This window comes from Carcharhinus amblyrhynchos, chromosome 34 (assembly GCF_965287045.1).
Source record: "Carcharhinus amblyrhynchos chromosome 34, sCarAmb.v2.hapA, whole genome shotgun sequence".
In the NCBI taxonomy this organism is placed as follows: Eukaryota; Metazoa; Chordata; class Chondrichthyes; order Carcharhiniformes; family Carcharhinidae; genus Carcharhinus; species Carcharhinus amblyrhynchos.
This window is the reverse complement of record NC_137357.1, coordinates 9394321-9408195: the sequence shown is the minus strand read 5'-3', so window position 1 is coordinate 9408195 and position 13875 is coordinate 9394321. Positions and strand designations below refer to the sequence as shown.

The following is a 13875-nucleotide window of genomic DNA, read 5'->3' as shown; positions in this document are numbered from 1 at the left end:
TGACGATGCCCAAAATCCTAAATATAAACAGGTTGGCACGGTGGGATAGCACCGCTGCCTCACAACTACAGGGACCCGGGTTCGATTCCCAGCTTGGGTCACTGTTATTGCACAGTCTGCACGTTCTCCCCATGTCTGCGTGGGTTTCCACGGGTGCTGCGGTTTCCTCCCAGAGTCCAAAAGACGTGCTAGTTAGGTGGATTGGCTGCGCTAAATTCTCCCTCAGTCTACCCGAACAGGTGCCGGAAAGTAGTGACTAGGTGATTTTCACAGTAACTTCATTGCAGTATTGATGTAAGCCTACTTGTGATACTAATAAATAACCTTTAAAACTTAAAAAAAAACTGGTAATACTCAGCACGTCAGGCAGGCAGCACCTGTGGAGAGAGAAACAGAGTCAATATTTCAGGTCCATGATCTGCACCAGTTCTGATAGGGTCACTGTTTCTCTCTACACAGATGCCATCAAGCTTACTGAGCAGTTCCAACATTTTCCAGGACAACTGAAGCAAAAAGAACCCTGATTGCCAGCCCTCCAAACAGAAATCAGAATTCTGGTGAACTTCTCATTCTCCTTCAGGAAGCAACTTAGCAGCAGATGCCATGATCTGGTTTGACACCATTTTCAACATGAATTTGAAAGAAAATGTTCTGGTACGAAGAAAACATAAAACTTCCTGAACAATTGTATGTAAGGAGTACACAAGTGTCTGGTTCTTTTCCAGTTTCAGTACTCAATCACACCCACACTCTCGCTCTACGGTACATGCTCCCTCCCTCTGTCTTGCATGGTACATCTCGCTGTCCCACAGACACGCGCGCATTCCCTCTCGCTCTCCCACAGGCGTGTGCCCGGTCTCTCTCCCGCACATGGACGCATATGCTCCCTCTCCTGAACATGCATGCACAGAGTGATCCACCACACATGCTCACTTTCCTATACTCACACAGGGAGTGCCAAGGTCAGGCCCACACCATCACTGTGGCACTAAGGAGAGGTCATGAAGTGAATGGCCAGAGGCCACAAATACCACGAACTGAGGGAGATTTCCATGGAGCCAAGTGCCTTGTTGTGGGGATAAAGTAAACAGAGGCAACTAGGCTTGCTATGTGCTCCAACAGTTGTCGGCATGCCTGAATTTGGGAGAGTGTAGAAAGCAGCACCCTACAAAGCCCAAACAGAACAGTCTATGAGGTGACCAAGACAGGCAGAAGATGGAGAATTCTGGTACCTCTTACTTGTCTGAAACATGCTGCTGTTCAGAAATAAGGACAATCATTGGCTGACTCGCCTGTTAATGGGGATAGCCTACACACTAGATTGGCTGCTTTGGGGATATTGACCATAGGGATTAAGGTGGAGGTGTGGACCTTGGACTAGGGTGGGCTCAGTAAGAAGTCTCACAACACCAGGTTAAAGCCCAACAGGTTTATTTGATATCACAAGCTTTCAGAGTTCTGCTCCTTCATCAGGTGAATGGAGAGGTCGGTTCACTAACACAGCATATGTAGGCAAAGACACAGTTGCAAGATAATTACATATTGGAATGTGAAGAACATGAACCATTCTTCACATTCCAATCTGTAACTACCTTGCAATTGTGTCTTTGCCTATTGTGAAGCAACTTCCACTCACCTGATGAAGGAGCAGCACTCTGAAAGCTTGTGATTCCAAATAAACCTGTTGGACTTTAACCTGGTGTTGTGAGACTTCTTACTGGCTCATAAGGATTGCCAGGCCACTTGACCAAAAGAGCTGGGGTCACTCAGGACCCTGGTCTCAGCTGTTATAGCACCAAGGCATTCCCCCCTTTCTCAGTTTCTGACACTGGCAGGGATGGCAACCTGAAGCACGCATTTGTAAATCAGCACAGGTACATTTCACACACCAGCACACTCGGTGGACATGGAGAAGATGTTTCCATTTGTCGGAGAGCCGAGGATCTCAGCACACAGCCTCAGAGTAAAGGGACAACCCTTCAGAACCGAGATAAGGAGGAAATTCTTCAGCCAGAGAGTGGTGAATCTGTGGAATTCATTGTCACAGAAGGCTGTGGAGGTCAAGTCATTGACTATTTAAGACAGAGATAGATAGGTTCTTGATTGGTAAGGGGATCAAAGGTACGGGTAAAAGGCAGGAGAATGGAGTTCAGGAATGTATCATCCATGATGGAACGATGGAGCAGACCCAATGGGTTGAATGGCCTAATTCTGCTCCTATATCTTATGAAAACCAGGATTAGTTCCCAAAGGTCACACTGCTCACTGCCCTCTGAACGAGTGGTCAAGTTCTGGCATCCATCAGCCACCAGAACCTACCAGAGAAACAGGCTTCGGTTTTGAGCTGACCTGGAAGAAGCAACTGACAGTCGGAACAACCAAAGCAGCAGTTGGCCAAGCCTACCAGAAACGAGAATCAAAAACAATTACTGAAGTGCACTGACAATGCCACAAAACCTGGTTCTGCTGAAACAAGTTGGGAAATCGCTCCAATTACTGCTGCCTGAAAACGTCGCCTCAACAGGTTTTTTAGTCCCTGTTCAAAAAAGACGCAAAACCCTTGGAAATACAGATAATCTTGCTGCGTTTTATCGATCATGTGAAACAGTAATCTATCAGAAGGGCAAACGCAATCAGTTACAGTAAGGATATTTTTGATAGGTCTCTTATTGTAATGACTTGTTGCACCGTCTTGCCAAGGCCACACCATTCTGGAGGCTGGGTGGGCACAAAGCTATTTCATTTCCAATCCTCTGTTCAGTCGAGATGAAAACAGCCACTACAAAGTGTTCAAAAGTGACCGCTGGCATCTTGCCCTTGATTTCATTTTGCTGCCCTCAAAGGAAATACCTAAACTCTACTCCATCATTCACTTGAGTCACAGGGTTGCGATTGCAAATAATTCTTCATGGGAAAGAAATGGTGGAATTTTTTTCCCACATCTTTTGGGATAATTCTGGGTGGACCTTTAGTTTCTAGTTCGTTATGTGAGGTTTACGGTTTTGAGGTATAAAACCCTTCTAAATAAAACTAACTCTCAAGTACAAAATTTTAATTTCTAACAGGACAGTCCTCAATTATGTTTGACCTACACTATACAAATGACAAGTATTTGAGAATCAAGTAGAATCTATGAAACAAGATTATACTTATACTCAACAAGAAGCTGGGGCAGCACGATGGCACAGTGTTAGCACTGCTGCCTCACAGTGCCAGGGTCCCAGGTTCAATTCCAGCCTTAGGTGACCATGTTGAGTTTGCATGTTCTCCCCGTATCTGCATGGGTTTAATCAGGGTGCTCCAGTTTCCTCCCATAGTCTAAAGATGTGAGGGTTTGGTAGTTTGCCATGGTAAACTGCCCCTAAAGTGTCCCAGGATGTGTAGGCTAGGGGGATTAGTAGGGTAACTACTTGAGATTACAGCAAAGGACCTGAATGGGATCCTCTGTCAGAGAGCTGGTGCAGACACAATGGGACAAATGGCCTCCTTTTGCACTGTAGAGATTCTAGGATTCTGTGAAGTTTCTCGTCCCTGGAACTCCTGTTGCCAGCCCAGATGGTGACCCTCTGCTTTGTCTCTGAAGTGATGTTGAACTGTGTCCAGAAGAGTCATACCTAAGAAGCCATGCGCCAATGAGGGTTATGATTTCTCAACTTGTATCCCCCAGTCTCCCAGTCCTCCTTCCTTATTTGGAGATGGTCCCAACTCACTCCTCCTATTGGCTGTGGGGCACAAATCATCTTGTGTCAACTCATCTTTTGCAACAGCCTCTACTTTATGGGTTGTAGACTGTAAAAGTCTACACTGCATCACAAACAAATGCACATTTCCTTTCAGATAATAGAGAAGCCATAAATAAAGTCACATTCTCTTGTCAACATATCTTAATTCAAGCACACACTAAAGCTATTAAAAATAAACAGTTAAGTAACACTTCCTACCATGATATCAGAGAATAAAATTTCCCTTTGGCACAGATCAATTAAAGCAAAGCACGGATTATTTAAACATAATGTTATCTTACGTTCAGGCCAATTTTAGATATTCCTTCAAACCGATTGAAAAACAAACAATTAATTGTATTGCAGCCGTTAAGACAGCTTGAGGTCAAAACTCAAAGGAGCTCCATCATAAAACAATTTTGTATCTTCACAAACAACTGCTTTCCTGTTCCCCAACTACCCTAGTAATTGTCTCACAGAAATTCTATCTGACCATTTTAAAAGTGGCCAACTTAAATGTTCATGAATGTAAGTCCACCCTATGCATATTATAAAAATCTTACACTTAACCCACTTTCATTTCTACTTATCCCTACACATTCATTTTCAGGTTATTTTGTCTGTCCAATTTTTGGGGTCAAATCACAACACCCTAACTCTTTTGCCAATTATACTAGCACAGTGGTTAGCACTGCTGCCTCACAGCGCCAGGGACCTGGGTTCGATTCCCGGCTTGGGTCACTGTCTGTACGGAGTCTGCACGTTCTCCCTGCACCTGCGTGGGTTTCCTCCAGGTGCTTCAGTTTTCTCCCACAATCCGAAAGATGTGCTGGTTAGGTGCGTTGGCCATTCTAAATTCTTTCTCAGTGTACCCGAACAGATGTCGGACTGGTGGCGACTCGAGGATTTTCACAGTAGTTTCATTGCACTGTTAATGTTGGCCTACTTGTGACACTAATAAATAAACTTTGAACTTTATTTTGTTGAGTTGGAAGCACATGCCATAATACCCTGCAATAATTTTTTTAAGTTTATTTATTAATGTCACAAGTAGGCTTACATTAACACTGCAATGAAGTTACTGTGAAAATCCCCTAGTGGTCATACTCTGGCACCTATTCGGGTACACTGAGTGAGAATTTAGCTTGGCTAATGCACCTAATCAGCAATTCTTTCAAACTTTCGGACAGCACGCTGAATGGTGCTTGGGATGTTGATTCCCTTTTCTTTGATATTCCATCAAAATACAATATTAAGTTCCCACCTGTTCCCAAAGGTGGTTCCTCTCCCAGCAGTAGTCTTAGCCTTTTGGCATGAATTTTGCCTTGGTAATGTGACTGTGCCACCACTGCAGAGGTAAACGACATATTGCAGAGTGTGCAGCATTTGTTCTTGTCCACGTCTCCGTCATCACTCCCCTGCACAAAGGAAAATAGGCAAGTACGTTAGTTGTCCATCGCATCTGTCTGCCTCCCTATCCTTGCACCCATTTTCGATTAAACACAGAGCCTGGTAACACAGCTTGTGAGAAACCACTTGATGTTGGTCAATTGTTCAAGCTTCTTAAATCCCAGAATAAGATTGGTATCCAGTCCCAGACTGAAGATTGTTGAATAAAATGATAATGATTTCAATGAGGGTTCAGTCTATAATTTTTAAAATTGATCAAATGATACTGGTGTCACAGGAATAACTGAGAGAGACAACACAGCCCGGTGAATAAGCACTGTTACTGGACCTTCAGTTGGAGCTAAAACCTCTCTCCCCAGCTTTTATATCCTCTTACATTCCTTCTTTTCTATTATGTGTCCAAGTTCAAGCTAGTCTTTGCTTCAATAGCTCCTGTTCTAATAACCCTGTTTTGAACCAAACAAGCCCTACAGTGCAGAAAGAAACTAGCCCATCAAGTCTGCATCAACTCTCTGCATAACCATGCACTCTACACATCTGCCATGGCTAATCCACCTAACCTGCACATCTTTGGACACTAAGGGGCAATTTAGCATGGCCAGTCCCCCTAACCTGCACATCTTCGGACACCAGGGGACAATTTACCATGGCTAATCCACCTAACCTACAGATCTTTGGAAACTAAAGGACAATTTAGCGTGGTCAATCCATCTATCCTGCACATCTTTGGACACGAAGGGGCAATTTAGTATGGCCAGTCCACCTATCCTGTACATCTCTGGACACTAAGGGGCAATTTACCATGCCAATCCACCTAACCTGCAAATCTTTGGACTTTATTCTATATTGAAAGAAAATCCTTTCACCAGTGCCTTCATTCTTCCAGTCATGGTCATGCATCTATATCTCCTTGTTCCCAATCTGTCAACCAGTCGATACAGTTTTTTTTTACTGCTGACCCTCTCAGAATCTTTTTTAATTCTGAAAACCTTTGTTCCTGTTTTTTTTTCCCATATTCTCTGCACATCAGCATGAGTAAGACACAGAGAATGGAAATGTCATGAGAATGTACCAAGCTGTCTCCCAAGGACAGTGATGAATCGATGAAAGTGAAAAAGAAGGACAGGCAATCAAGGAGTCCACGGGCAGGATATTACATCCCTGCTCATTTGGAAACTGTGAAATCCCCTCCGATTCCCGTGATAGGTGGGGCTGTAAAATTCTGGCTCATATCTCAAATCAGGTTTGTCCAAGAGTCAGCACAGGTGTAGGATAGAAATTGGCAACTTAATTGCTTACAGAATACATGTTGGGAAGACCTAATAGAAGTCCATAAAATTCTGAGAGGCAGATAGATTTGATAGTCAGAATCTTTTTCCCAGAGCTGAAATGTCCAATGCTGGGGGGCATGCGAGAGGGAGAAAGTTCAAAGGAGATGTGCGGGGCAAGTTTTTTTTTTACGCAGAGTGGTAAGTGTCTGGAAAGCGCTGCCAGGGGTGGTGGTGGAGGTAGATACCACAGGGGCGTTTCAGAGGCTTTTCTATAAACAAATGAATATGCAAAGAATAAAGAGACATTTAAAGTTCATTTATTAGTCACAAGTAGGCTTACATTCACTCTACAATGAAGTTACTATGAAAATCTCCTAGTCACCACACTTGCCTGTTCAGGTACACTGAGGGAGAACTTAGCATGGTCAATGCACCTAACCTGCACATCTTTGGACTGTGGGAGGAAGCTGGAACATCTGGAGAAAAACCACGCAGACACAGGGAGAACGTGCAGACTCCCCACAGACAGTGATCCACTCCAGGGATTGAACCCAAGTCCTTGGCACTGTGAGACAGAGTGGTAACCACTGTGCCACTCCACAGGGATCAAGGGCAGGCAGAAGGGATTAGTTTAATTTGTTTTAACATCGTGGGTCTGTTCCTGTGCTGTACTGTTCCATGTTCTAATGGTGTCAATGCAAGGAGTTTTGTTATGACCTCTCATTAGGAAATGTTTCACAGCTTGGGACACGGAGGGACAATTTAGTATGGCCAGTCCACCTAATCTGTACATCTTTGGACAATAAGGGACAATATAGCAAGGCTAGTCCACTTAACCTGCACATCTTTGGACAATAGAACATAGAACATTACAGCGCAGAACAGGCCCTTCGGCCCACAATGTTGCGCCGACCAGTTAAAAAGCAATGACCCTCTAACCTAAACCAAACCCTTTCCATCCATAAACCTATCCACGGATCTCTTAAACGCCCCCAAACTAGGCGCATTTACAACTGCAGCAGGCAGGGCATTCCAATCCCTCACCACCCTCTGGGTAAAGAACCTACCCCTGACATCCGTCCTATAACTACCACCCCTTAATTTAAAGCTATGCCCCCTCGTGCTAGCTTTCTCCATCCGAGGAAAAAGGCTATCACTGTCCACCCTATCTAAACCTCTAATCATCTTATATGTTTCAATGAGGTCCCCTCTTAGCCGCCTTCTTTCTAATGAAAACAAATCCCTCAGTCTCTCCTCATAGGACCTCCCCTCCATACCAGGCAACATCCTGGTAAACCTCCTCTGCACCCTCTCCAAAGCCTGCACATCCTTCCTATAATGTGGGGACCAGAACTGCACACAATACTCCAAGTGCGGCTGCACCAAAGTTTTGTACAGTTGCAACATGACGCTGCGGCTCCTAAATTCAATCCCCCTACCAATAAACGCCAAGACACCATATGCCTTCCTAACAACCCTATCTACTTGATTCCCAACTTTCAGGGATCTATGTACACATACACCTAGATCCCTCTGTTCATCCACACTATTCAGAGTCCTACTGTTAGCCCTATACTCTACACATCTGTTACTCCTGCCAAAGTGAATTACCTCACACTTCTCCGCATTAAACTCCATCCGCCACCTCTCGGCCCAGCTCTGCAACTTGTCCAAGTCTCCCTGTAAACTAAGACACCCTTCCTCACTATCTACCACACCTCCGACTTTGGTGTCATCAGCAAATTTACTAATCCACCCAACTATACCCTCATCCAGATCATTTATAAAAATTACAAACAGCAGTGGCCCCAAAACAGATCCCTGAGGCACACCACTCGTAACTGAACTCCATGACGAATACTTACCATCAACCACCACCCTCTGTCTCCTATCCGCCAGCCAATTCCTGATCCAATTACCTAAATCACCCTCAATCCCATACATCTGCATTTTCTGCAGAAGCCTTCCATGGTGAACCTTATCAAACGCCTTACTAAAGTCCATAATAAGGGACAACCCACCCAAAAAAAGGACTTGCAGGGAGATGCACAAAGAAAGGTACTGGTTTGCTTGTGATAGCTGTTAAGATGATGTTCCCAAAGGGAAAATCTGAACTACTCTTTAAAACCAAAATTGAGTGAATTGAAGAATAGATTTTCAGGTCAGAACACAGGTTCTTAACAGAGTCAGCTAAGACTCAATGGCTAACAAGAGGCCAACATGCAAAACAAACTGATGTTCCAATACCAAGGCAATGTGACACTAAGGTGACCATTATGGAGCTGTCCTGCACAGTCTGATCATCACAGCCAAAATGGGAAAAAGCACAAGGCTTCTGCCGCAGGTTTTCCTTTGTGACATCTGTGCATGAACGTTCAATAACACTCAACACTCAATATTTTAACAGAGCAAATAACAGAGGAGGGCAATGTTTAATGCTAATATCATGAGCAGGTCTCAGTTTTTAATGCTGGGGAAACAGTGGCATCAAGGGAAAGCTTGAGTCCCCCTTATCCACTTGTTTCACCCCCCCCCCGTCCACTTGCCCCCTTATCCACCCCTCCACTACCCACACACAACACTGTCCCCTTTATCCACCCACCCCCCACATCCCCAAGTACCCATACACATCACTGTCCCTCATATCCACCCCCTCACTCCCCAGACCAATTGCCACCTCTGCCCTCTCCCCACTGATGGCCTGGAAAGTGGCAGTGGACCCCCCCTCCCCAGAGATCCATCTTCCCCCTCCACCAGAGATCCATCTGCTCCCCCACCAGTGAGCGATCATTTCCCCCCCACTCCCCATCTCTCCAAGATACATTTTCCCCCACCCCCGCAGACAATGAACTGGCCTCACCACCTCCATGCAGAGAATGGTCTGGCCGCACTCCCTCTCCCTGCTATGGTTGTCCTCGGCAATTCTGGGCCAGTGGGTGAAATGGGCAAGCATTACTGCTCCTGATAGTTTTGTGTGTGTGTGTGTGTGTGTGTGTGTGTGTGTGTGTGTGTGGGCGTGCACGCTTGTGAGTGAGATGGACAGGAAGACCTTGGCAACTAAGATGATATGTGCCAATGCATGCTGTGCGAGCTCAAGCAATGAAGAACTGTCCCACTGTGAAGGTGACCAGCACCCTGTGAAACAGCACCCCAATAGGGATTGGCATTCTTGCTGGGGGTGTGGGGTGGGGGGGGGGGGGGTGTGTGTGTGTGTGTGTGTGTGTGTGGTTTGGGGGTGAAGAATCAGTCATTACTCATATTAAGAAGAGGGAGTGGACGGGAGAAGTTTGTCGCACCTTCCATCAACAGAGTTACTGGTTATTGAAACTTTACAATGCTGCAGTAAGGATGAGCTCGAGACAAAGAGACAGGTTGGGGAGGGACCAAACATTTGTTACACACACAAAATAAAATTCATTATCACACGGCTGGAGCGGCTGTACCGTCACCAAGCATATGGGGTTGGTTAAAAATCACTTATCAATAAAGGATGCAACAGTCGGGGAAATAAAAACACTGCAGAAGTGAATAGGTTTTAGCACAGTAGGATAGCGTACAGTTGCAAAGAGTTAACCACTAACCTGAAGGATAATTATTTGCAGCCAGCAGCAAATTCAAATAGGGAGGTGGAGGGAGAAGAGAGTGACTCTCCTCCTTTTACTACGGATCATGAAGATGAGAAACGAGTGACTGTTTTACACAATGGAACCATTTTGACAGTGTTCCTCTTCAGGCTGTTGCCGTTTAACAACGTGTGAATGTGTTCCATATGTTTTTTTTAAACTACTTATTTTTTTTATTATGTAGTAGACAAAGGGACTTTGATTCCCCCACTGCTCTTTACGCTCTCTGTTGGCCTGCTGTCCGTGACAGTGCTGAAAGGAGGTGAGACATGTTTTTGCAAAAGAGATTGAGCAGCATGACTTTCTTCACTGCCATGAGTACCCACCACCACCACCACCACCCCCCCATCTGTCTCCGAGGATGTTCCACTGCTGAGTGAAAGACATATGTCCCGCTGATGAAGGAATGCAGGGATGAGCTCACGCTCACTCTGGCTGGTCGCAACCATGGAACTTGAAATGCCATCACAATTCTACCAGGGAAAAGAACAAACGGAAACGGTGGAGTGACTTCCTCTGCACCGTTGGGGTTGGCACAGCTGCCTCGCAGCGCCAGGGACCCCAGTTCGATTCCCGGCTTGGGTGACTGTGCAGAGTTTGCACATTCTCCCCACCCCCGTGTCTGCATGGGTTTCCTCAGGGTGCTCCGGTTTCCTCCCACAGTCCAATCACGTGCAGGTTATGGGTATTGGCCATGCTAAGTTGCCCCTTAGTATTGAAAGATGTGCAGGTTAGAATGGATTGGCCATGCTCAATTCAAGTTTAAAGTTTATTTATTAGTGGGGTAAATATGTGCAGTTACGGGTTCGGGCGGGGGTGCCCTGGGTAGGATGCTCAATCGAAGCATCGGTGCAGACCCGATGGGCCGAACGGCCACCTTCTGTACTGCAGTGATTCTATGGAAAGTGCCTTAGTGAGGGACTCGGTTATATCAACCTGCTACCTCACTGATCACTGTGAGGTCCAAAATCCCCTCCTTCAGGTTAATTAAAATTTAAAGTTTATTTATTAGCATCACAAGTAGGCTTACATTAACACTGCAATGAAGTTACCGTGAAATTCCCCTAGTCACCATACTCAGGCTCCTGTTCGGGTCAACGCAACTAAGCAGCACATCTTTCAGAATGTGGGAGGAGACCGGAGCACCTGGAGGAAACCCACGCAGACACAGGGAGAACATGCAAACTCCACACAGATAGTGACCCAAGCCAGAAATTGACCCCAGGTCCCTGGTGCTGTGAAGCAGCAGTGCTAACCACTATGCCGCCCCTTAGGTGACCCTTAGTGTCCAAAGATGTGTAGGTTAGAGGATTAGTGGGATAAATGTATGGGTTTACTAGTACAGAACAGAGGATGGGCCTAGTAAGATACTCAGTGGAAGAGTAGGAGCAGACTCCTTCTGCACTGTAGGGATCCCATGATCTGTACGTCACGAATCTTTGCAAAGAGGTATCATTACACATGGAACATGAGTTCCCCAGCAGAGGAGAGGGCAAACAATGGGGAATCCTGCTGACAGCAGAGGGGACTGGTAGATCCCAAGACCAGCCAATGGGGGAGGCAGGGGGAGTTGCCTCCACGGCTGCAAAACACAGTGCAGGGATGCGTGGAAAATCCTGCCCTTTATGTTACACACACTGGGTACTATTAAGAAATGGTCCTTTCCTCTTTGAGCAGTGGTGGAGCATGCAAATCCTAAAGAAACCTGGAGGAAGATATTGGGTTGCCCCAGTGTCATCAAGAAAAATCAGAATTGACCGCGACTCAGGAGGGAACAATGAATAAGGAAGTAAAGGGAAAAGAAAATTCCAAACTTAAATAATGTGATTTTGATGCCCACTGTATGCTCCAGTTCCCGATGTCGCCGTAGGTGATGAGACAGACGAGCCACTGAATGACAGAACACGATCAAGGGGCACAATAATTTACTCCCATTCCTACAATTGAACAGGAGTCAATACCAGATGTACAGGATATGAAACAAACTGCTGGCACTTACAGACAATACAACTAATGGATCGAGCAGGAGAATCGGTGGTGTTCAGCCACATTAATGCCAGAATTTTACCGACATAGCTTGCAGGATGGCATTCCCTGTTGGTCTCGGGTGGAATCTTACAAGCCTCGGGTGGGCGAGGCGGTAGAATTCTGGCATAGGTTTTGATTTGATTTGATTTACTATTGTCATGTGTATTGGCATACAGTGAAAAGTATTGTTTCTTAAGCGTTAAAAGCACTCATGTCCCAGTTCAGCATTGACAGGTGACATAACCAGTGGCAGATCAAATTCAAATGCGGAAGCTTGGCTGAGTCTCCACCCGTACTTGTCCAATCCAAAGACAGCAATGTCTATTTGGCATGGGTCAAGTGTTATACTGGCTCTGAGACCTGCAAACTCGATCTTCAAATCACCTTGATTTGACTTGAATTATTATTGTCACACCATCTGGAACATAGTGAAAAGTATTATTTCTCGCACGCTATACAGACAAAGCATACTGTTCATCGAGTACACATGGGAGAGGCAAAGAGAGGGTGCAGAATATACTGTTGCAGCTACCGTTACAGGACAGAGGATGGGCCTGCTAAGATACTCTATGGGAGAGTAGGAGCAGACTGAATGGCCTCCTTCTGCACTGTATGGATCCCATGATCTGTACGTTACAAATCTTCACAAAGAGGTTTCATTACACACGGACGTGGGTTCCCCAGCTTTTGAGATACTGATAGAGTGTACAGAAAGATCAGCTTAATATGTGAATAGGTCCATTCGAAAGTCTGATGGCAGCAGGGAAGAAGCTGTTCTTGAGTCAGCTGGTATGTCCGCTCAGACTTTTATATCTTTATCCTGGTGGAAGAAGGCAAAAGAGAGGATGTCAGGAGTGCGTGGGGTCCTTAATTATGCTGGCTGCTTTTCCGAGACAGCGGGAAGTGTAGGTGGAGTCAACGGATGGGAGGCTGGTTTGCGTGATGGACTGGGCGACATTCACAACCCTTTGTCATTTTTTGCGGTCTAGGTCAGAGCAGGAGCCATACCAAGCTGTGACAACATCCGGAAAGGATGTTTTTTATGGTGCATCTGTAAAATCTGGTGAGAGTTGTAGCAGATATGCCAAATTTCCTTAGCCTCCTGAGAAAGTAGAGGCATTGGTGGGCTTTCTTAACTGTCATGTCAGCATGGGGACACCAGGCCAGATTGCTGATGACCTGAATACCTAGAAACTTCGAGTCTAACTAATGAGGTGTAGCACGTTTTTCTCTGTAAACTAAATACAACATTTTCTCTTCTGTGTCAGAAGGACTGGACTGTCTTGATCGCAGTGATAGACCCTATCAACCAACTCCCACCACGAGCCACAGAGGGATATGCTGAGGCCCCCTGGTGGTTCAATGAGAAACTGCCTTTCCTAATGAGCTGCGAAGTCACTCAGACTGCACAATCCTGGTCTCTTTCATCAAAGTTAAGGTGCTATCAGTGACAAAACAGCTAAGGCCAATCCTCTCAAGCTCGGGTGATTGGGCAAGTGAAGAATAGCAATTAGCTCTCATTCCTCTGTAAAATGAGCAGCATCTGGCCTGGCATGGCTACAAAGGAGCTTCGGAAGAGTTATCAAATAGTCAAACTTTTTTTTCCTTAACTCAGCAAATAGTTCATTATCAATTATTTATCCAGTGTCCTTTAGAAAGTTGTCATGCAGTCTGCATCGACCATAGAATCCCTAAAGTGCAGAAGAGGCCATTCAATTCCACCCCCGAGTCTCCACCGACTTGCTGATAGATTGTCTTACCCAGGCCCTCTTTCCCACCCTATCCCCATAACCCCATGTATTTACTGTGGATAATCCATGA

At 45.5% G+C, this 13875-nt stretch overlaps 1 protein-coding gene across 1 annotated transcript in view; it reads right to left on the bottom strand.

The window, feature by feature from the left end:
- Nucleotides 1–13875, bottom strand: part of LOC145361375 (zinc finger matrin-type protein 4-like) — a 193974-nt gene that overhangs the window by 87947 nt on the left and 92152 nt on the right. The window contains exon 4 of the mRNA XM_080217065.1: nt 4987–5140. Coding sequence (XP_080073191.1) covers nt 4987–5140 — 154 coding nt within the window. The remainder of the gene's footprint in view (nt 1–4986; nt 5141–13875) is intronic.